Raw genomic sequence first — 23,282 nt, forward strand, 5'->3', positions numbered from 1 at the left:
GGTTACACAGTGAGTTCTCAGGTTTTTATTTCTATTACTACGCTTTATAACTTACACACGTGACATACAAATTATCCCATACATTTCAAACCTGACATTAGAAAGGATGGTGAAGAGGGAAAACGGGGATCATAAAGGGACCTGTGTTATGGGAATGGCTAAGTGAACCTGTACCTCGTACTGACAATTAGTAAAAGGAACATACACACTCAATTGTTCCAAAAACCCTGTCAATTTTCCCACATTTTTTCACCTAAATTATCTTAAGTCCTGAAAATTAACAAAGCTTATAATAAGTCTATTTTCTTATGTCATCTTCTGTAACAATGCCAGATGCCAGTGTCTAGTGACAGTCAACAAAATCTTGGAACTTTTCTTTACTTAAAGCAAATTTCCAACTTCTCATGTTCCCGTAGGTCCAAAGAGGCTTCTCCCTAATGACTGCTGAGAGGTGTGGTCTAAGTCTCCTCACCTCTACCACTTCCACGTAGCCCAGCAATCCTCATGTATCTTCAGGAGAGGGGACTTCTACTTAACTCCCCGGGAGGAGAGAGCACTGGAATGAGTGCTTCCAATCTCCCAGTGCTCACACGTGGACTTGGCTGGTGGATGAGACTCTGCCACCTGTCTAGCAGGTGGGGTTACTGTGCCTCCAAAAGCAAGAAGCAGCCTCGACAACAATGCTGTTCTCGAGTCAGGCTCTCAGCCAAGCCTCTAAACGACCGGCCAGGAGAGTAGACTCGGAGGCTCCAACCCAACTCCTGGGCCACCTTCTCCTGCCTAGATGGAGTCCAAGATCTAAATTGCAAGACTGGCAGGGAAAGTCTCCTAACATTAGCCTCAAGGTCCAGTTGCAGTCTCCAATCCAGTCTGTCCAGAGACTCCTATCTTTAGGAGTTACTGAATCTCCATCATATAAAGCTGGCATGTTGACTCCTACTTGGGGCCAAGTACTCTACCCTAAAGGGGCAGATGAGTAAATAGCAGGTAGCCTAAACCTCTAACAATTACCAACCACATTACAAATCAATAATAGGAGCAGAACATGAAGGAAAAACCTGATATCCGACATATTAACTCTAATAAACAGAAAATATAAAATGTTTTCAAAATAGCCTTTCCTATCTGCACCATTTCCGTCCGCATGGGCCAGACAGCTATACCTTCCCTTAGGAATTTGCATCTCTTTACTGTGTAACTCAAGATCTTTTCTGACAAAGAAAGGATCTTCCTGGAAGCAACAGTGGCCATAATACCTGCCATCGTAAGTCATCAACTTCATGAGAACCTGACACTTGTGAAAGCTCTCTGAAAAACGGGGCAATGCTGCAAAACAAATTTCCACTCAATACTTAGAGTATTTCTTTATATCACTCCATAAGCCAGAAGATTCACAAAGTAAGGTGAAAGCTATACCACGTCATCTTGCAGAGAGCCCAGCAATGAGCACAGAGAGCTCAACAGTGACCCGTCACTTCCGGAAACCACCAGTGTACAATCCTCAGTAAAAACTAGATACATGAGCACCTGAAGCCCTCTGCTGGCGCTTACGAGAATGCAGACTGACCTGCATGAGCTCTGCGCGTACTGGCTGAATGTGGTCGTAGAGGAAGTCGGGTTGCAGGTTGTCCACACACAACTCCAGAGTCCTCAGGCCCTGGCTGACCAACGTCTGAGACCCATTGAGAGCAGACACCAAGGGATCCATTAACATGGGCAGATATGGCAGGAGAGAGCTCAGCCGTACAGGCACCGTGAGACACAGCTCCACAAAGAGGTCCTTCATGTGCTGCTTGTGCAGGCCACTCTGCAACATGTTCAGCCCTAAAAACAAGGTTTGAGGCCATCAGAGACAGCAGGTACTTCCCAGACGCATGCTAAAGTTAACTGTACAAAATAACGGGTCCACTTTTATCATAAACATCAATGTGATGATAAGAAGACTTTTTACGCCTTATAATTTACTATATTAGCTAAATCTATTCTATAACTGCATCCATGATCCCTTTTGTTTGTCATATTCATAATAACAGTAGGCTGCATATAATTATTATGTTATAATTTAAGCTATAATTAATATTAATTTTTTAATGTTAATTAGATGAATTTAATATTAAGTAATTGATTCATATTATACATCCATCCTTTAAAAATCATGTTATACTATTAATAAGCCCAATCTAAAGACATAGACTCCAATATGGTGTGTTCATCTCAAGTATGAGGTTTATAATCTTACATCTTTTTTCAGGCTTCCAGTAGACCACAGTTGACGTCTATGCTCTAAAATAAACATTTTTCTTAAAATCAACCTTTGTTTTTATAAATGAAGAGGAGCCTCCTTATAAAGTCAACTTCCCACTCCTTATGAGGGTAACCAAGTATTTACTGAGCTCTTCCTGAGACATGTCAAATCAGGACCCGCCCAGAGAGCGCTCAGACAAAGAGAAAGGCATGTAACAGTGGAACCAAAACAAGGCGTGTCCTAGGGAGTGCAGGCTAGAGAGGGCTCGCAGAAAAGAGAGGTCATCGGTGAAGGCATCACATAGGAGCAGCACCAGATTCAGAATCCAAAGGAGGAGGAGGATGAGGAGAGGAAAAGGCTAAGTTCCCAGAAGGGGAGCCCCTTGAACAAAACTAGGTGGGGAGACATGAGCCTGGGGAGAGTGCAGCAGGAGGAAATCAGACTGATCAGAGCAGAGGGCTCAGGTCAGGGAGGGACTGGAGATGGGGTTAAATGCGAACAATAGAGCCTGATGATGGCCACCTGAAGCACCCTGCCTGGTGGACTTAACGGCCATGTTACATTCAACATAGTCAACCATTTCTCAGTTGCCTCCTGGGTATACTATGTTGTAAACGATGTCTCTTTAAGGAATTTATAAAGAAAATACAGGAAAAGATTCAATCCCTTGCCAAGAGCTCACCCTTACAAAAAAAAATTCCTACAATAGTGTTTCAAATCAGTTCACATCCATAAACATTCAATGGACTCAAGATCCCCTTTAGCTACATAGCTTGAAAGCATTCCTAAATTACACAGGAATTACAGGATTCTGGTTATGCAAGTTAGCAACTAAATAAAAATATAAACTGGTAACTCTGCTTTGTAACTTGCTTTTTTCCCTCATTGTTCTGATTTTCTTTCAATGTAGGGATCCCTCATCTTACTAAACCACTTGAAACCATTTTCTCGACTTCCTTACCAAATGCTACAAAAATGCAACAAAGTCCTAACCAGGGTAACTAAAACCTTCCACTTCCACTCAACTCTGAGTAGGGAGGAAGAACCCATTTCTTTCAAGTCTCATTGCCTCTAAAGAGAGTAGGGAGACAGACACACACACACACTGCAGGGGACATATGTGTCTCCCCTCAACATGACCTTCACAAGGTAGAGGATGAACCCCAGCCACCAAGGGCAGCCAGACCCATGCACACCCACAACACTAAAAGGCAACCAAAATCACTGCTGACCTTGCAGGAGGTTTGGTAGGAGAGGCAAAAATTCCTGATACAGGAGATCATGACTACCTCCCCCAATGGAGCGGAACAGGGCCCGAAGCAGCAGGAAGTAGTTGTAGGGCTCTTTGGCAGTCTGTGCGAGCTCCATGGAGCTGTTCACGATCTTGTGCAGGTGAGGCTGCAGGTGGAGGAAAGACAGGTTAACAGGCTCTAAATGAGGAGGGGTCCCTGCAATCACACAGGAATGGAAGGTAATTCTGATGAATTTATTCCAAAAGGAAAAACAAAACAAGGACTTTCCAACATTTATTTGACTCAAATTTATTTCTCTTAAAATATATGTTGGTTTCCACCAGTTTGGCTGTGAAAGAAACATTTAATAGGTTCCTATCTTACTATGCAGTTACATGATGTTGAAGAGAGAACCCTTTGCAGCAGGAACTAGAGGGTCTGGGAGCTCTGCAGTTCTTGCAAACACAGTCACTCCTTTAAGAGACTAAAATAATCCAACAGGACAAAAGACGCCTGTTTCCTACAACAATCTAAATGCAAAAAGCAACCTAAAGGAACTGAAACTTCACTATCAATCAAATACTATACGTGCAAAGTTACGAAGAGCCTCAAAAGACATTTGAGATTATACGGTTTTGGAAGACAATCGAAAAATGTGTTCATACGGGTCATTTCATTAATAAAAAAAAGCACTTAATTAGCTTATACTAACTTTAATCAACATTTTAAGCCAGATTAGCTTTTCCTTTTGTACTTCAAATCCTGGTTTTGACATGTGACAGGTTAAGTTTGACATGAAATTTTTTGCAGGTATATTTCAACTGAACTGTGGACTGTAAACTGTTCATGTAGTCACTGATACAATTACAAACGTGTTATTGTATATGGCATATGTTTCTTTTACAGAATAAATCAACTATATATATTATTCTTATGACAAAATGTTCTATGGAATTGTTCCTTGAATTTCTTTTTTCAACAATATTCTAATATCCTATCGTTAGGTTTGTCCTGTTAGGTTTTATTCTGTTTTTTCGTTGTTGTTGTTCTGTATAGTTGTATCTAACGTTGCCAAAAACTGAATTATTTGAAGATACTGAATTATGTGGAGACATCACAATTAAATACTTTTTATCTTTAAAAAAAATTCAAGTATTTTCCTTTTTTATTAACACAAAAGTAACGTTAAGGTTGTGGATAACTGATTACTACATAACTGAAAAACACTGAGGAAACCATCACATAAAAGCACAAATGACTGGTGCTTTCTAACAACCATCTGTACATTTACTTCAGAAAAAATGGATCTTGTTCATGTCCTCAAACTTCCCCCTTGGGAAAATATCTCTCTTCAGACACAACTGGTGATAATTTCACCAGTTTTCTATAGGAACTAAAATATTCTGCCACGAATGGAAGTGAATTTTTATATGGCTTTTGTTCCACCATCTGCTTTTTTAGTGGATGATGTAACCATGGATAGGTTTTCCCCATTTGCTAGAATCAAATAACTGATGAGATCAAATTATATGAGATTAGTCATCTATAAAAATGTCTGAGGAGACACATTCCTCCAAGATGATCTTAATAAAGGAATACAAATTGGTTAGATTTCTTGATCTAAAGGGGAAAATAAACAAACAGTCCTAAAATGGGGTGTTTATGTGTAGCACAGAGAAAATGAAGACAGAGAAGAATCAAAGTTAACATGGAAGATGGCTGACGTAATGAGAGCTATGTCACAGCAAACTATTTCTCATTGGGTGAGAGGTAAGTGAAGACATTTTTTCCTTCCATACTCTTCTGCATTACTCAATTTTTAAAATAAGGATGATGTGCTCCTGTTTTACTTGTGTAATCCAGAAAAAGAAACTGAGTTCAAAAAAGAAAATTAGTGGTGGCGATACTAACAATCCACTGCCCACTATAAGAGTCTGAAGTTTTCATTTTAAATCACCAGATAAATTAAGCTCTGCTTAGAAATACACAAAATGTTTCTCACACTTGGCCTTTATTTGTTGCAAATATTTATTAATTCAAAAAGCACTTTACAAATATAAAGAAGAACTCCAGTTTCTGTTCAAAGGTGAAAACAAGAATTAAAAAACAACAGACCCTGAAAACAAAGTACTACTTGGATCTAAACAAGCTTTACCTTCAGCATTTGTTCATTTTCAGCCGCAAAGAGGGAGACGGAGCCAAAGACCAACTTGAACAGCTTGAGGTACAGGTTGGAGAGCTCCACGTTGGAGCCCATTTCCGGCAGGCGATCAAGGAGATATTCCACCAGAATTGTGGCGAACAGAGCAGAGGTAGTAGGATTTGCCAAAAAGGAATTGGCAACAATCTATCAAAACAAGAAATGCAGGTAACAAAAACAATCCCTTCCCCAAAGCAGCTTTATGAGAAAATACCAAACTTTCCAAAAATACAAAATCAAATCTGTATCAGACACTCCAAGAAATTAATTATCCACCAAAGGAAAAGAATGAAATCGCTTTCCTGAGCCCTGGGTGGAGCGATTTACTTTAAGCACTTAATCTGTTATTTTATTCTCACCATCAAATATTAGAGCCTAGATCTACCATACATTTAATTACTACTATGAGAGGAACTGGGCCAAAGCATCTTAATCTTTGGGAAAAAATTTTTTAATGTTAAGGCCTAATATTTCTATAAATTTTGCTCTATGAGCACATCTTTAGGCATATTATTTAGAAAATTCTCAAAATATAATGGAATATAAGTATTCAACACACAAAGAATTTTACAGTTAATGTCGAAAGAACATAAAAAAGGAGTTTTATACCTGAAGAGCATAATTTTTTGAGATTCTTTCCACCATATAAGGGACTGTAGTTTGAAAGATTTCTTTGAACGTTAAGGGATTCATCATTGTGAACACGCCAGCAAAGTGTTCCAACACCTCCTTCTCCTCCTTCATTCTAACAGTCTGGCAGTTTGCTACTCGAATGTATGTTTGTCCATTTCCTGCTATCTGGACCTAGCAGAGGAAAAAAACCCAGGGACGTTAAAACAGAATGTCCCGAATATACTCTGTTACATAACCAGATCAGCTGCATACTTTAAAAAAGCACTTGAATTAGATAATAAATGCCCCCCTAAAATCTTTTAAATTCTCTATTCTCACCTTAATTTTGGAAAATAATTTAAAAAAAACAAAACTTTGTTAGGTGTCCCAAATAAGAACAAATTTAGTAAACTCAAATTTTGTTTCTATTACATTCCATTACACCATCTCCCCGTCAAAATACACACACTGACACTTATTTTAACAATTCTCACCATAAATGCAATCAATGCTTTGCTACAGGACAAGAGCAAACCTGGGTATACAGATACTGTAGACCAGCCAAAGAATAACACATCCCCCGAGGCCCCTTTTATCACTAGCATCTCTAAATCTAAGAGCTCTTTTCCATCCTCAGGTTTGAGGGCACTTCCTTACCTGATAAATATCTAAAGCCTGCATTGCATATTTCACAAGTTTTATGTAAATCTGTGTCTCTTTGGGCTGTAACTGCTTGTTGGGAATGAACTGAGCTTCTGGAAAAGAGATGGCATAAGAAGTTAATGTGAATAACCCCCCTCTGTGAAACACCATCTAAGTAACTCAGGATTGGAATTACCACCAGGTGCTTTGCATGATGTTATGCCCCACGTGATTGTCTTGACGCCACAGACCAAGGTTTTCACCAAACTTCGGCAATCCGTGACTTGGAAAGTCTGCTTGTCCTCCTTGTCCTTTTCTCCTTGCTTCTCAAAGGGAGGCACAGGGGCTGGGGTCACAGGGGTGGCAGGAGTGGGGGGTGGGGGCGGGGCAGGCGTGGGAGTGGGGGCTGGGGAGGGGGCAGGGCCCGGAGCTGCGGGCGCAGCGGGCACCCCTGGCAGGGCTGCTTCCACAGCTCCGAGTTCTGACTGAGGCTTGCACTTCTTAAAAATGGCCGAGAGCTGGTACCGAGCGATGGTGTGGAATTTGAGAACAAAAACCTAACAGGAAGAGAAAGTGGAGGCAGAAGACAAAAATCATTCCTCTTCACTTCGCCAACAATCCTTTCAGAAGACACAAGAAGAAACTCCAGAAAATCACCTGCTAAAGTTGTTCTTCTTCGTATAAAGGAAAAGAAATGTGCTGTTTTCCCACGGTAACTACAGCGCTATCACTATCTCCACTGTATCTGCGAAGAATTTGGCTCAGGAAAGCCGGGTGCCAGGCCTGATAAGCGGGGCCTGGATGCGACCCAACTGCTGGACTTGTAACCCTAAGATCCACCCTATTCCCCACTCGCCTTGGGAATTACCCTGTACCCCTCACCCAGGCACCCACTGGGTCTCTCTCCAGAGATGTTCACAGCTAATTTGCTATAGTGTCCCAGAAAATACCTTTTCTAACTACTTTCCAGGAGCTGTGCTAAGAACTCGCATACGTTTTTTATTTCTCTCACAACAACGCTATGAGGCAGACAGTGATTTTCCCTGGTTAGAAATGAGCAGACCAGCACAGAGAAGTTAAGCAACTCGCCCAAGAACATTGGCTACTTAATGGGGAGCCGGGATTTGAACCCAGGTGGTCTAATGCCTGGTATCAAGCTTGGCAATCGGGCGGCCTGACAAACTTGCCAGTAAAGCACTCTAGCAGTGTAGCAGTGTGTGGGATTCAAGAGCGCAGGTACGGTACCTCCAGCATCCGCATCAGGACATCTCTCCCGTTGCCACTCTCCTGCTCGCTCTTGGAGCGGATGCAGTCCACCAGGTTCAGCAGGAGCTTGCAGGACATTGTCTGGATGCTGCTGGGCAGGGACTCGTCGTCAATGTTCTTGGCAAAGAGCTGGACGGCGAGGGAGAGGTCACTGAGGGGCAGGTGCTGACGGACGTGGTGCACAAGGTCAGCCAGCGTGCTGTAGGCGAGGGGCCTGTGGGCAGAAACCTCCACTAGTGCACGTCTCAACAGTCCCACGGGGCCACGTCTACAGGCCACTATTTCCACCACTACCTGACCCAGGAACAGCACCACTGGGACAGCACATTTGGGGCACGCTTTATAGGGCTCCAGTTTCCCCAGCTACATGACTAAATGCCTCAAGTCTTGTCTTGGTGCTGAAATCTGTATTTTCTAAGTTCATGCATGTCATAGTTACACTGTCACACATAGTTAACATAAGCACTGTCACATACCAGCTTGATCATGCATTTGAATGAGTTTTGCTGCTCGAAGACAAACAGTATGTCAATTACTACTTTACATATTGTGACCATTTTATAGAGATACAATAATAATGTTCGGGCTATTAAGCACTCTCACTCACTAAATGTTTGGATATCAGCCACATGATGGACACTGGGCTAGGCACCAGGGATGCCACGATGACCCAAGTAAACAGAGTCCCTGGGCTCAGGAAGCTTATGCATAGGAGGGGAAACACACAAGTAAAGAAATATACTGTTTAAGTTGTAAGTGCTGTGGGAGATGTGAAAAGGAGACTGTGAGAAAGACCAGTGGGGGCAGTGCTCTTAGATAGGGTGCCAGGCAAGGCCCCTCTGAGGTGACACTGACACTGAGACCTTAAGTATTAAAAGCGGCCATGGGGCAAAAAGCCAGGGAAATTTCCAATTGGGGGAAACGGGAAGGACAGAGGCCTGAGTGGGAACTGCCTGGAGTAGCCAAGGAGCTGAGAGGCCAGCGTGGCTGCAGCAGGTTGGGGAGGGGAGAGCCAGATCCCTCGGGAGTCACCTGCGGTGGTCAAGAGTCTGGGTTTTATCTAAGGGCAACAGAAAGCCACCGGAGGGTTTCGAGCAGCAGTGACATGATCTAATGTCCAGCTCCAGGCAGGTTCAATCCCAAGTTATACAGAACGTCCTACTTAATAGTTTATAAGTATTTTATATAGAAAACACAGGGAACAGTCTACACCATATCCAAAGTGTTCCGCTTATTCTTCAAAAGATTCATCACACACACCTTTTATTAGAACCAAAAACACTACTAATATTGATTCATTTTACATTGTAAAAGATGATTAAATGTTAATTTTCTCCTTTAGAAACAATAAACATGATCACTACTACATTTATTTTATAAAATGCATCAGAAATAAAGACTAGAAGGAAATACACCAAAATATTTTAGCCATGTTACTTGAGCTCTTTGTGCAGGAGAAAAGGTTTTCTTTCCTTCTTTCTTCTTGGTAGGTAATCAAATATTCTTTTATAACAAAAAGATACATTTACTATATAAAAAGCAAAAATAAAACTGCTACTAGTCAGATAAAGTTTTCCCTACAATTTAAATCAAGACAACTACTCTGATTTCTTCCTTTAAGCAAAGGCACAAAAAGCAACCTAAAGCATTTCCAAGAATTCCTACAATTCTCCCTCCAGCACAAGAGTGAAGGTCCAACAGCCTGTTTGTTGAAATGCTCATAACATCAAGTGCCAGGAATCAGTGCCCTTCGCATTTAATCAACCAGATATCATAGGTTTAATCTCATACCTGAGAGTCTCTCGAGCAGTATATCCTGAGCCAATTAGTATGGATTCATCAAACAGCTTGTCCATGCAAGGAATGAACTCTAGAACACAAATACCCATTGCATATATCACCAAATAAACCAATTACACATTAAGTTACTTAACAGTACTTGCACGGTAGCCAGTCTGCAGTCAATCAGCAACCCAGATTTGAAAAAGGATGAAGAGGAGAGGAGAAGAGAAAAGCATACATTCTATTTTAGTCTAAGACAATGGCTTTGCTGGGCCACACAGCCATCTGCTATCAAAGATTCAGTCAGGATTACATTCAGTGTCAGAGAACAAGCTAAGAAAACGTTAGCTTCGTCTTCCCTGGCAGAGAACCTGCCCCTGAGACTTCCCCATAGGCGCATTCCATCACCCTTAAAAGCTGCCCCCATCCACCTGAACCCATCTGGAGAAGGGGGCAGTGTCTCTTAAATGTCCCTTTATCCACTGCCCTGAAGTCGTCCTTCCTAAAGATTTTATGGTTAGTCATTATGGAAAAATATCCTTATTTCTCCATATAAATTACAAAGGTCTAGAAAATTTTAGAGTTCTCATAGGCATGGGTCACAGGTTAGGGGTCCTAATGCTATGAATGAGGTTGACTAGAAACTTGCAGGGCCTCCTCTGTCCCTCTAATCCTGCAGGTGGAACCACCAGCAAACCTCCTTGCTGCTCCCCCACAGGCATGAAGACCTAACCAGGGCAGAAATAGCTGGTCTCCACTCAGGGACAATTCACACTTCTCAGGACGTGCAGACAGGGTAGCAACCCACATTCTCAGGCCGCTAGTCCACACTCCCCTTGGCGGACTCTGGCCACAAACATGGAAAGGATGTTTCAATTCTGGAACAAGCCTGACACTATGGCCAGCTTCAGTAAGTCAAATAAGGTACATTCTTCACCAGCAAATAGCTACTGGGGGTCAAAGATATAAAAAGAAATGTGTATACCGGAGAGACAAAATGCACATCTCTGCATAACCCCCAGAGCAAGGCAGCACAGGGAGAAGTGACAAATGAGAAAAGCCACAGACAGTCCCTCTGAGGTCAGAGGAGGAAACGTGCCTGGACTGTCTTCAGGGGGCTAGCCAAGAGGAAGGAGGCACAGAAGCAAAGATGCAAAGGGATCACACACCAACGCCGGAGGGCCGGCAAGGGGAGGAGTGAAACGTGCAAAGGAGACACGGTAAGAAATTAAGTTGTCTGGCACTGGTTTCCAGATCCCCTCCATCACTTGGAATTTGAATCTCTAGGAAAATGGGAAACTCTGTGGGACAGTTTTCTCTTCAGGATTAGCACAAATGGGTAACCATTTGCCACCATTTCACACGCCAAAAAAGTAAGGCTAAGTCAATTTTCACGTACATGTTTTCAATAACATTTAGCAGATGTGTAAATTTTAACTATATGCATATATTTTTTAACTTTATAATAATATGGTTGACATTTAACATGATTCTTTAAATGTTTCTTTCAATAACTTTTTTGAGATGTGATGCTGTTACCTATTTAAGTCCAGGAATTACTATGGGCTTCAAAATGAAGTGTCCTATATCTTGTTTAAAAAGAAAAAAAAAAATCAAGCCAATTAGTAGAGAGACTAAAAAACATGGAGCAGGGTGGGAGGATCCTTTAAAAGCTGAATTCCACAAATCTAATGTGATCCAGCCCTGGAGAGCACATCTTGGAAACCTGCTGATCTCTGTGGAGCAGGTGTTAACACAGACTGAAACCAAGCCTTACGGCCTCAAAGAGGGCCTGGTTGTGCGTGATGGAACCGAGGTTATCTGATAAGCATGAGGAAGGTTTTTAATCTGTCAGCACTTCAACAGGTAGAAGCCTCCTGCTACACAGCTCCCCAAACACACCTCCAAAATCCTTATTACTAGAACAGCAGGAATATCACAAATTAATCTGAGAATGGTACTCAGGGCACAACTCAGCCACTTCAGGTAACAGATTTTAAAACGTCCCATTTAAAATTCTTCTATTTTCTTACTGTTCAGAGATGAACACACAGGAAAAGCCATAAACAGTAAAGGAAGCTGTCACCAGACAAGTCGCCACGGCTGTCGGCTCTGGAGGCGAGTGGAGGCTGTGAGCACCAGCAATGCTCCATTTCTCAGCCTGGGTGACGTTCATATTCATGTTTGTTCTGTAATTTTTGGTGAAATCATACATTTCTTTTCTGCACTTTGCTCTATGTGTTACATTTCTTTTTTTTGTGAGGAAGATCAGCCCTGAGCTAACATCCATGCTAATCCTCCTCTTTTTTTTGCTGAGGAAGACCAGCTCTGAGCCAACATCTATTGCCAATCCTCCTCCTCTTTTCCCCCAAAGCCCCAGTAGATAGTTGTATGTCATAGTCGCACATCCTTCTAGTTGCTGTATGTGGGACGCGGCCTCAGCATGGCCGGAGAAGCGGTGCGTCGGTGCGTGCCCACGATCCGAACACGGGCCGCCAGTAGCAGAGCGTGCGCACTTAACCACTAAGCCATGGGGCCGGCCCTATGTGTTACATTTCAAAAAGAGTATTTTAAAAACATCTATATTCCAATCAGCTATTATCCATAGGCAACAGTCACACTATAATGTGTACTTTAATAGCAGAAAGATATCTAAGCTTTACTGTATTAACCCATGTGTAAGCACTCAAACCGTACCCTTCCTTTCACATTTAAAAACTATGTAAGGAGGGGGCCAACCTAGTGGTGTAGTGGTTAAGTTCGTGCGCTCCACTTCGGCAGCCTAGGGTTCATGAGTTTGGATCCTGGGTGCAGACCTACACACCGCTCATCAAGCCATGCTGTGGTGGTGTCCCACACACACAAAAAAAATAGAGGAAGACTGGCACAGATACTAGCTCAGGGACAATCTTCCTCACCAAAAAATAAAAAACAACACAAAACAACTATGTAAGGAAGCCAAATCTCAGTTTTATGTATGCCCTGATCTACAAGCTGGGGGCAAATAAAACATTTAATATTGAAAAATTACTGGGGAAATTATCATCTCAAAACAATTAGGATGTAACTTCAACCTAATGATTTGGACACACCAAGAGTATTAAAAAATTGTAAATCAATAATTGATAGAAAAAGTATAATTATCAGATTAGCAAAAATCAAGTATCAGTCTTGTGCATAAAAACAGAACTAATCCATCATTTTCACAGCATGGAGCAAGAAAATATTGCTTTCTTCTCACCTTTTAAAGATTGCTGGCTGTGAGTCAGTAAGCAAATGGCTATTTGCAATTTCAAAACATATGCAGTCAAAAGGCAGAGAAGTACCATGAGATACTCAGGACCGAAGCTATGCTAAGGAAATGATTGCATTAATTATGAGACTGTTAAGGAGACAAAGAGAGAACTCTGGTGGCAGATAAAGAAGAGAGGCAGAGAGAGCTTGGGAAAGCGGCAGGCAGAGAAAGAAAGGGCAAGGATAAACCCAAGACAGCAATAAAGAAAGGACAGGTGGAGCCTAAAACATTGGAGCAAGCTGAAGACAGCACGACGATGGAATGTCAGCGGAGTCTCACCCCAAAGATGGGGACAAGACCACATGAGCATTCAAACACAAGGTGGACATACGGTTTCTCAGCTCTGTTGTGAGGATGTGCTTTGCAGCAATCAGAAGCTCCTTTCTGAGGTGTGCGGTCTCTGCTGGACAATTTGAGAGTAACTGTAACATTCCTTTTACCATCTGCTGAGAATACTTAGTCACCAGCTCCTGTAAAAAATAAGGAGTAAAATAACAGTTACACGGATGGGGGTTGTTAAGAAAAACCCAAATGTTATAAACTTTTAGAAAATTCAGTAAGACTAAGCTTGGCTCAAAGGACCCTCAGAAAGTAAAAGGCCTAATCAACAAGCATTATCCAAAAAGTTGTAATAGCTGGTGTGTGTGCACACTGCCATACTGGAAGGATGGAGAGCAACATAAACAGCAGTTTTTTTACATAATGGCATTATAGATGTCTTCTTTGTACTTTTCTATATTTTCCCAACTTTCAACAATGAATATGTATTACTTCATTACTGGGGGGAAGGAGGGAGAAGTAAATATTGAAAATTAAAAAAATAAATAAATACTCTTTACCTAGTCATCCCTTTAATCTAAGTTGTGAATAACACCAGAGACACCATTAATCAACTCAGAATAAGCTCTGATCACAATCTCCTTAGGAGGTGTTTTAGGAAGGCAATTCACCAAGATTAACTCAAGTTGACTAAAATACCAATGGGTACTTCATTTAGATTTTTTAAACGAAATGTTCAATTTTCTTAGTGTAAGTTATCTTTATCTAGATAAACACATTGAAAAAGGGAAAAAAATGGCTACAAATGGCTACAAATGCTTTCAAGGTAGCTTTATTCTAAACAATTTGGCATGCATATGCTCATTTTTTATTTTCCTGAAATAAAATCCTTAAAAAATAATAAATTATAATACAATTCCATTGCTATAGAATAGATCAGGACTAAATTTATTTCATACTTCTGAATAATCATGACTATACAAAAATTTTATTCAAAAACATTGTATGACTAATGGGAGAGAAGGTATCTTCTTTTTCCTTCAAGTTCTTCTTACAATGTAAATAAGGAGAGACTATAACTACAAATGGGAAAGACAAAAAGAAAAATAAAACCACTCTACAGGCTCCTCAAAAAAGCATCCAAAACTTTTTTATCACAAGTTTAGTTGATAATGCCATTTTTTGAAGTTCTAATCTCTCCTACATAATTTGCTATAACACCAACTTCCAACAGCAAAAGTCAATGAGCCAAATATGTCCACGCAAAAATCTGTGTGTAAAAGTTTGTTTACAGTGGCTTTACTAATAATGGCCAAAAATGAAACAGGCAAATCTATAAAGACAGAAAGTACATTAGCGGCTGCCAGGGACTAGCAGTCAGGGAAGAATGCAAGTGACTGCTAATAGGTATGGGGTTTCTTTCTGGGGTGAGCAAAGTGTTCTAAAATTGGATAGTGGTGATGGTTGTACAAATCTGTGAATAAACTTAAAACCACTGAACTGTATACTTTAAAAGGGTAAGTTTTACGATATGTGCATTATATTTTGATAAAGCTGCTTTAAAAAAAATTGGAAACAACCCAAATGCTCATCACAGTGGAATACTACTGCCATGGACTAAACATGTCCCTCCAAAATCCATATGTTGAAACCCTCACCCTTGCTGTGGCTGTCTCTGGAAATGGGGTCTTTAGGAGGTAATTAAGGTTAAATGAGGTCCTAAGTGTGAGGCCCTAATCTGAAAGGCCTGTCGCCTTATAAGAAGAGAAAGAGAGAGATCTCTCCCTCTCATTTCCCCTCTCCCAGTGTGAGGACACAGCAAGAAGGCAGTGCCATCTGCAATACAGGAAGAGAGGCGTCACCAGAAAGTGAACCCTGCTAGAACCTTGATCTTGGCCTTTCCAGACTCCAAAACTGAGAGAAAATAAATCTTGTAGTTTAAGCCACCCAGTCTATGATATTTTGTTACAGCAGCCTAAGCAGACTGAGACAAGTAACCACCAATAAGTAGTGAATTACCAACAAAATAACAAGGACGAATCTCAGCGTTACCGCTAAGTGAAAGAAACCAGACTCAAAAGGTTACAGATACTGCCCACTATATGATTCATTTATACGACATTCTGGAAAAGGCAGAACTATGGGGACAGAACACAAACCAGTGTTTGCCAGGGACTGGAGGTGGGAAGAGGAAACGGACTACAAATGAATAAAAGGGAATTTGGGGGAGTGATGGAAATGTTTGGATGTGTTGGTGGTTACCAACTGTATGCATCTGTCAATTCGTAGAACTGTATACCTACAAAAGGTGAATCTTATTGCACATAAATTATATCTCAGTAAACTGGACTTAAAAGTCAATGAACTTACCTGGTAAATTCTGATGATATAAGCTAAAAATGACAATGTTTTAATCTGAGCAGCAATGAAATCAGCATACAACTCCTTGTTGTAAAGCTTATGTTGCCTGAATAAGAAGTGAATAAAAGTTACAATATTGGCTCTCAAGTCTTTAGGTGACGTTAATATTAATTAAAAGCCTATAATAATTACTAAGTCCAAAAGTTTGATTTCTACACAGACCGTCGTAACAACAAGGCAGTAATGGTAAATGCTTCCACACTTTTATGCAGTTCCAAATAACATAAAGAGCTTAAAGGAATAAAGCAAGCAGTTCTCCAGGCCATTCCACAGCAGTTACAATGTACATCCCATAAGTCAATGCTAGACTGATCTACTCATTCAGCAGAGAGCATTAGGGTACCGATTTGCTTAGTGATAGACCCTGTGCCAGGACCACAGGGGTTTTAGAGCCGATTCACCCTTAGATCCAGCCCTCAAATGACTCAGAGCCAGAGAGGCTGCAAGTCAAGAGAGTTAGTGTTAAAGGTCTTAAGAGGAATGCCATGAAGTCTGAGAAAAAGCTTCCCTAAGAGGCATCAAAGGATGAATACGGTTGGCCTATTCCATGATTAAGGGTAATAGGTAAGGGACAACAGAGGAAATAGAGAACATTCTAGCACTCATGCTGAAAGGAACAGCAACAAAGGCCTGAAGGTGAGAAAGCCTTGGATATCCCATAGCCCATAGTGAGTATAGTAACGCCTAATGATAGCACTCAAGTTACAAGACACCAAAGACCAAGACATGTCATCTTTCCAAAATAAAGAACTAAAATAACTATTGCTATTATCTTTGAAATACAAGTTTGAAAAGTAAAAAATACATATATTTTCACCAAAATTTTATCACTCAAAATTTCCATGCCTTACAAATGACATCAAGTGTATTTTTACTTGGAATTAAAGCACTGTGGCAGCCCAGCTATGCCACTGTCTGAAGATATCTCACCTGGCTTGTGCAGATACCTGAATTGCAATGGTATTCATGATCAAGGGCACAAATTCAGCAACAACATTGTGGATATTCAGTTTGTAGAGCTAAAAGCAAACATATCAGATTTTCATGCTCTTACACTCTGCTATAGCAAAACAATCTGGCATACCAAAGAAACTATAGGATTCATTACATTAGTCAGCATGTGTGTATCACACACATCTATTTGCCACAGAAAATTAGATGTGAACTTTGTCATAAAATAAGAGGCCAAAAACCAAAGAAACTAATAAGCAATATGCATACCTGATACATTAAAACAACAATAATGGGCAATTCTGCCAACACCTTCAGAGACAGAGACCCTCTGGGAATGATGGAATGCTGTAAGACAGAAACAAGCAGGACTGTGGTTATGACAGTGGCACTTAATACAGCCCCAACCAGTATCCCATGACTAAGTACCACCCCACCGAAAAAAAAGGAAGGGAAAACACTAACACATCTTTGTAAATATCTGTGGTGAAAGAACTATATACAAAGTATACAAACTATCATTTAATATAAAAATTTTTATATTTTCCAATGGAATCACCTGTAGTAAAAAACTTCAGGAAAACTGGTCAAAACTGAGATATTCAAATCACCTGAGAAAATTTGTAAATTAGTATCTATTATTTTACTTATGTAAAAGAACAGCAAAAAGTACAAATTTACCCAGTTTTATTCAAAGATACTTACAAACAGGAAAAACGCTTACAATAAATATAAGAAAAAATTTAATAGTCTTAATATAATAAAATTTAATAGTCTTAATATAATAAAACAGGTAAGGAAAATGTCAGACTCAAACTACAAATGGGCAATGAACAGGGACAGACAAGCAAGAAAAGACACACAAAGACTGATAAACAGAAAACAAATTCTAATTCAGGAAGAGCAAAGGAATGAAAGCTTTATTCAAAATGTAATTTCTTGTTTATCCCAGCACAAATGGAAACGTTCTGCAAACCATCTCAGTGAAACAAATATAGATGATATTCTTAATTCAATCATAAAAATACAGTCATAGACAACGCTCAGTAAATGTTACCTATGTGGCAGATATTACAAATAAAATACATTACCTGCAGACAACACCAGCATTACCTTCACAAAATTCCATGAGACAGGTTTTTCAGATAATGAAATGTTAAGGCCAGAACAAAGGTTTATGAACTTTCCTACAGTCAGAAAACCCAAGTGGTGGGGCTAGAACATCATTCCAGAGCTTCTGTCCCCAGAGCCCACGCTCTCACAGACACTGAACAACAAATTTTTCTGTCGTTTAAAGCGACTTCATTAACGTCAACACTAAGGACGGAAGAGAGGACCCCAGTCTGGTCAGCTGCTCTTTCCAACATGTGATTCTGGATTTCCACTACAATTTTATCTTTCTATCTTTGCAGCAATGTTGAGAAATAGTTCACTTTCACCACTTCAAGGCTGTACAGCAGAACCAGTGATGCTCTCTCATGCATATACACATTTGTTAATCTTAAATGCCTCCAAGTGTTTAAGAAAAAAAGAAAAAACTTAAGTGGTCTAAAAAGTCAGTATCTCATTTTTTCCTATACCATGTGTAGGACACACAAAAACAAAACAATGAAAAAACTTACTGTTCTCGTCTCACTGTCCTCACGCTCAGGATTCACCTTCACAGCAATTGTCGTGATCATACCAACCATTTCTGGGGGAGGGACCGTGTTCTCGGGGATCACTTGAGGGTTCTCAAAGTAGCGGTTCTGTATAAAAAGAACAGAAACCACTGTTTCTAAAGTCCAACAACGCAATATTCCTTAATAAAATACACCTGACATGTGGTGGAAGAAACCAAATGTTCTCCATGTGTACATGGCACCAATCCCACAGTACTTGGGGTCCTCTTTATTCAGGACCATAAAGATAACAGGACAGGGGGCCGGCCCCGTGGCGTAGCGGTTAAGTGCGCGCGCTCTGCTACTGGCGGCCCGGGTTCGGATCCCGGGCGCGCACCAACGCACCGCTTGTCCGGCCATGCTGAGGCCGCGTCCCACATACAGCAACTAGAAGGATGTGCAACTATGACAGACAACTATCTACTGGGGCTTTGGGGAGAAAAAGGGAAAAAAAAAGAGGATTGGCAATAGATGTTAGCTCAGGGCCAGTCTTCCTCAGCAGAAAGAGGAGGTTTGGCATGGATGTTAGCTCCGGGCTGATCTTCTTCCAAAAAAAAAAAAAAAAAAGATAACAGGACAGAGGCAACATTCTCCACCTATGACAACAGAAAACAAAAACTTTTCCAAAGTATTTCCTGCTCCTTCCTGGCTGATAAAGATGAAATGCATATCACATGACATTACCATGCCTCCGTGAGGCAGGGAAGAATGTACCTCATCCCTCTGACAAAAAACTAGGAGCTAGCCCCTACTGAATCAACTTTCCAAACAGTCTCCTAAATAGAGATCAAAGATGTGAACAGAAGCAAAGCACAGAAGACATTCTTAAAAGCCAGGACCTTGTTGTCATCCTTAGTTCTCAATGGAATTTGGGCTTCACGTTAAACAAGACAGCTTCTTACGAAAAGCAGCTCTAAGGCTCTGACTGAAATGGTGGATGATGACTTGATAACTTGGAATACAGTTAATTTTCAGTTTTATACATTATTAGCAGATTAAAATCCTTAAAATACCAAAAAGAGTCAGTTTTACCATATGTTAATTTAAAAAAATTTTTAAGCTTAAAAATACTTTAAAATAAAAACTCTGACACATAAACAAATTTATGTGCAATGATTTTTACCATAGCATTATTTGTGACAGTAAAGAACTGAAAGTCAGGAAAACAAGCAGCAGGGAGATGGTCAAGGCACATGCATATGATAAGACAATTATGGGGTCACTATGAGTTATGACTCAGGAGAAGTCTGGGAAGATGTTCTAAACTGGTCACAGCAATTCCTTCTAACGAGTGAGAATAAGATGGGAGGAGACGCTCCTCTCCCACTCCACACACTTTAATATTGGTGGCACTGCTCGGAAAGAGTTCTTTCACTATAGGAAAGAATTTTAATGACACAGAAAAATACTGAAATATACACCACCTCCCCGATAGGCTTCAAGACTGTGAGCACAAACATCTTTAAAAAGCACAAAGTGAAACGCAAAACAAAACCTCAACGTCAATGGTTCTTACAAGGGAGAGAACTATAATTTATTTTCCGTTTTTGCAAAATTTCTACAATAAGAATATATTGCTTTTATGTTAAAAACAAATTATTTAATCTAAACAGTGAAAGCAAGAGAATTCCTTTTTTAAATGGCTGATATATCAACCTGCACTCTGATCATCACTAAATAGTCCCCATTCTAAAACATCCCCCCAATTATTCCTTCAACCCAAGTGTTCCAAATTTCCTTCAGAATGGGGAAGTAATAAACAAATACAGATAATAAATTCAAATAATATTGAAGACATACCACTACTTTTGGAAGCTCCTTGTAAATCTGTTTCACAAAATCCAAAAAATGATGAATCTAAGAAGAAAAAGACAGTGTAAGGAAGACATTGATAAACAGAAAATCCTTACAATAAATAAGAAAAATGTTAATAGTCTTACTATACAAGAACTCATAAAGCAGGTAAGAAAAACGTCAGACAAAAAATAAACAGGCAACAAATGTTAACAGACAAAAAAAAAAGAAATACAAAAGACTGAAAACAGAAAACAGTTTTAATTCAGGAAGAACAAGGGAATGAAAATTTAAATAAATGTCTTTTTTTTTTTTTTTTTTTTTTGCTGAGGAAGATTTGCCCTGAGCTAACATCTGTTGCCAATCTTCCTCTACTTGTATGTGGGTCACCATCACAGCATGGCCACCAACCAGTGGTGTAGTCGGTGCCTGGGAACCGAACCCAGGCCACCAAAGTGGAGCATGCTGAACTTAACCACTAGGCCACAGGGCCAGCCCCAGTAAATGCCACTTTTGCCTTTCCAAAAGTAGTACTACACCCTGCTGGAGAGAATGCAACGAGAGGAGGACTCATAAACTAAGGGAAGCATAAACTGCTGAAATCTTTCTGGAAAGCAATTTAACAATACATATCAGAAACATTAAAACACCTCTGACCTGATAATTCTATTTCTACAAACCCACTGTATGAAAAAATTTGAACTGTAAACAGATATTCAGTAACAGCCATAAAATAAAAATTTGAAACACCTTAAACATGCAAAAATAAGGGCACCCAAATGAAAGAATATTATGTACCCACTAAAACTTAACTTCATAACATGTATATATATATATATATATATATATATATACAATGGAATACTACTCGGCCATAAAAAAGACAAAATCATGCCATTCACAACAACATGGATGGACCTTGAGGGTACTATGTTAAGCAAAATAAGCCAGACAGAGAAAGACAAACACCATACGATTTCACTCATATGTGGAAGACAAAGTAACACATGGACAAAGAGAACAGTTTAGTGGTTACCAGAGGCAAAAGGGGTTGGGGGTGGGCATAAGGGGTGAAGGGGCACATTTATACAGTGACTGACAAATAATAACATAGAATTGAAATTTCACAATGTTATAAAGTATTATGACCTCAATAAAATTTTTCAAAAAATTAACTTCAAAAAGAATTTTTTATGATTGAGAAAATGCTTGCACATAATGTGAAGGGAAACAATCAGGACACAAAATGTCACATAGAGTATCATTCCAATTATGTAGAAAATATACACAAGGTGGGAAAAAGGAAAGGAAATCACCAAGACATTAAATATTGTTTTAAGATGGAATGAATTCTATTTCATTGTTATGCTTTTAATTTCCAAATAACCTACAACAGGCATTTACTAAGGCTATCATCAGACAAGATATTATCCTAATTATGGCTAGCACAGAATATTTAATGCTTATTCTGTAGTTGCCAACTGCTATGCTAAGAGCTTTAACCTTTACATTTAATTCTCCAAGCAATCTCAGAAGATGTACTATGACTGTCCCCATTTAACGGAAAAGGCTCCAAACACTTAGAAGTTTCCCAATGTCACAGCTACTGAATTGCAGAGCTGAGATTCAAACCCAGCTCCGACTTCAGAACCGACGTCTTAACTCTTGTATAACATAAAATAATCGAAATCTCTGGCACATCAGACATTAAATACCGGAACCATCCAGAGAGCCCTGCCAGTTGATCAGTTAACACATTTTAACTACCGAACAAATTCAGTAAAATATTCATATACACCTTTAAAATAAAAAATGTAACTGTTAAATCCATAAGGAATTTTTCCCAACTTAGGCCATATTTTTTCTATGCTTGAAAGTAGCACATGTTCTGTCAGCTCTAAAAGAGAGTAAAAAATTTTCACAGCAGAAGAAATTTGTTGGCACACTTCATAAACACTATCAGGATAAACACTTACTTCTTGTGTGATGGGTGGCCTGAACTGTTTGTGTAGCTCAATAATTATTCTTAAACAAATAAGAACATTTTCTTCATTTTCCGTCTTTAAAAAAAAACAAATTTAAAAAAAGGTTATACTTCTGAGGACTTATTTTAATCTAAAGATTAAAGATTCTTTTCTAAGCATTTTTCTGTATATCCATCCTCCATCAACCAACTTAGATTTGATTTGTTGAACACTCATAAATCCACAGGACACAGCCGTCCCAGACAGAAAGCTTTCATGGTTTCTGGTGGACCGTCAGAGGGCATCTCACCAGTAAGTTCTAGAGAGTAAAGCTCTGACGGATGAGTTAACTGATATTTATGACAAGCCACACCACAAACTAAGGTCTTAATGGACCAACTGACCATTGTTTGAAAATATTGCCAAAAGAATACTGAGCACCCACCACGTACAAGACCCTGTGCTAAACACTCTCCAAACACTCTAAGGGGGTGCCATTCACACTTTACCCAGGAGGCGTTAATGCTCAAAGAAGGTAAGCAACATGGCTAACGTAACACAGCTAGTAAATGGCAGAGCCAGGATCTGAATCCAACTCTATCCCCCTCCAAACCTCATCTTTCCAAGGGGTACTTAACAAGTACCAGATAGATTCACCCCAAGAATAAGAAACTCTTTATGAGCATCTACAATGCTTGACACACACAAAACTAGAAAGCCTGAAACCAAAGAATCCCGTACTCTGAGTCTGTCGACCATCACCAAACTCACTTCCCAAGATTTCCACTATGTCTACTCAACTCCCCAGTGACTCAAAAAAATTATCTTCAATTAATAATCTTTAATTTGGTTGGCAAAATGGGGGAAAACAGACATTAAGAAATTTTTACTCATGTGAATCAGAACTTTAGTGAAAAGGAAACAACTGTATAATACTG

At 39.8% G+C, this 23,282-nt stretch overlaps 1 protein-coding gene across 12 annotated transcripts in view; it reads right to left on the reverse strand.

Moving 5' to 3' along the window:
• The window catches only part of TRRAP (transformation/transcription domain associated protein), a 118,730-nt gene that overhangs the window by 85,836 nt on the left and 9,612 nt on the right, over nucleotides 1–23,282 (reverse strand). For all 12 annotated transcript variants that reach the window (XM_058569264.1, XM_058569271.1, XM_058569270.1 and 9 more), the window contains exons 6-20: nucleotides 22,357–22,440; nucleotides 20,387–20,443; nucleotides 18,548–18,673; nucleotides 17,196–17,273; nucleotides 16,905–16,993; nucleotides 15,924–16,020; nucleotides 13,606–13,744; nucleotides 9,989–10,067; nucleotides 8,177–8,411; nucleotides 7,128–7,488; nucleotides 6,947–7,044; nucleotides 6,287–6,481; nucleotides 5,633–5,824; nucleotides 3,478–3,643; nucleotides 1,568–1,824 (exon numbers count right to left, since the gene is read on the reverse strand). In XM_058569264.1, the coding sequence (XP_058425247.1) occupies nucleotides 1,568–1,824; nucleotides 3,478–3,643; nucleotides 5,633–5,824; nucleotides 6,287–6,481; nucleotides 6,947–7,044; nucleotides 7,128–7,488; nucleotides 8,177–8,411; nucleotides 9,989–10,067; nucleotides 13,606–13,744; nucleotides 15,924–16,020; nucleotides 16,905–16,993; nucleotides 17,196–17,273; nucleotides 18,548–18,673; nucleotides 20,387–20,443; nucleotides 22,357–22,440 (2,253 nt within the window). The remainder of the gene's footprint in view (nucleotides 1–1,567; nucleotides 1,825–3,477; nucleotides 3,644–5,632; nucleotides 5,825–6,286; nucleotides 6,482–6,946; nucleotides 7,045–7,127; nucleotides 7,489–8,176; nucleotides 8,412–9,988; nucleotides 10,068–13,605; nucleotides 13,745–15,923; nucleotides 16,021–16,904; nucleotides 16,994–17,195; nucleotides 17,274–18,547; nucleotides 18,674–20,386; nucleotides 20,444–22,356; nucleotides 22,441–23,282) is intronic.

Source organism: Diceros bicornis, chromosome 26, assembly GCF_020826845.1.
Source record: "Diceros bicornis minor isolate mBicDic1 chromosome 26, mDicBic1.mat.cur, whole genome shotgun sequence".
In the NCBI taxonomy this organism is placed as follows: Eukaryota; Metazoa; Chordata; class Mammalia; order Perissodactyla; family Rhinocerotidae; genus Diceros; species Diceros bicornis.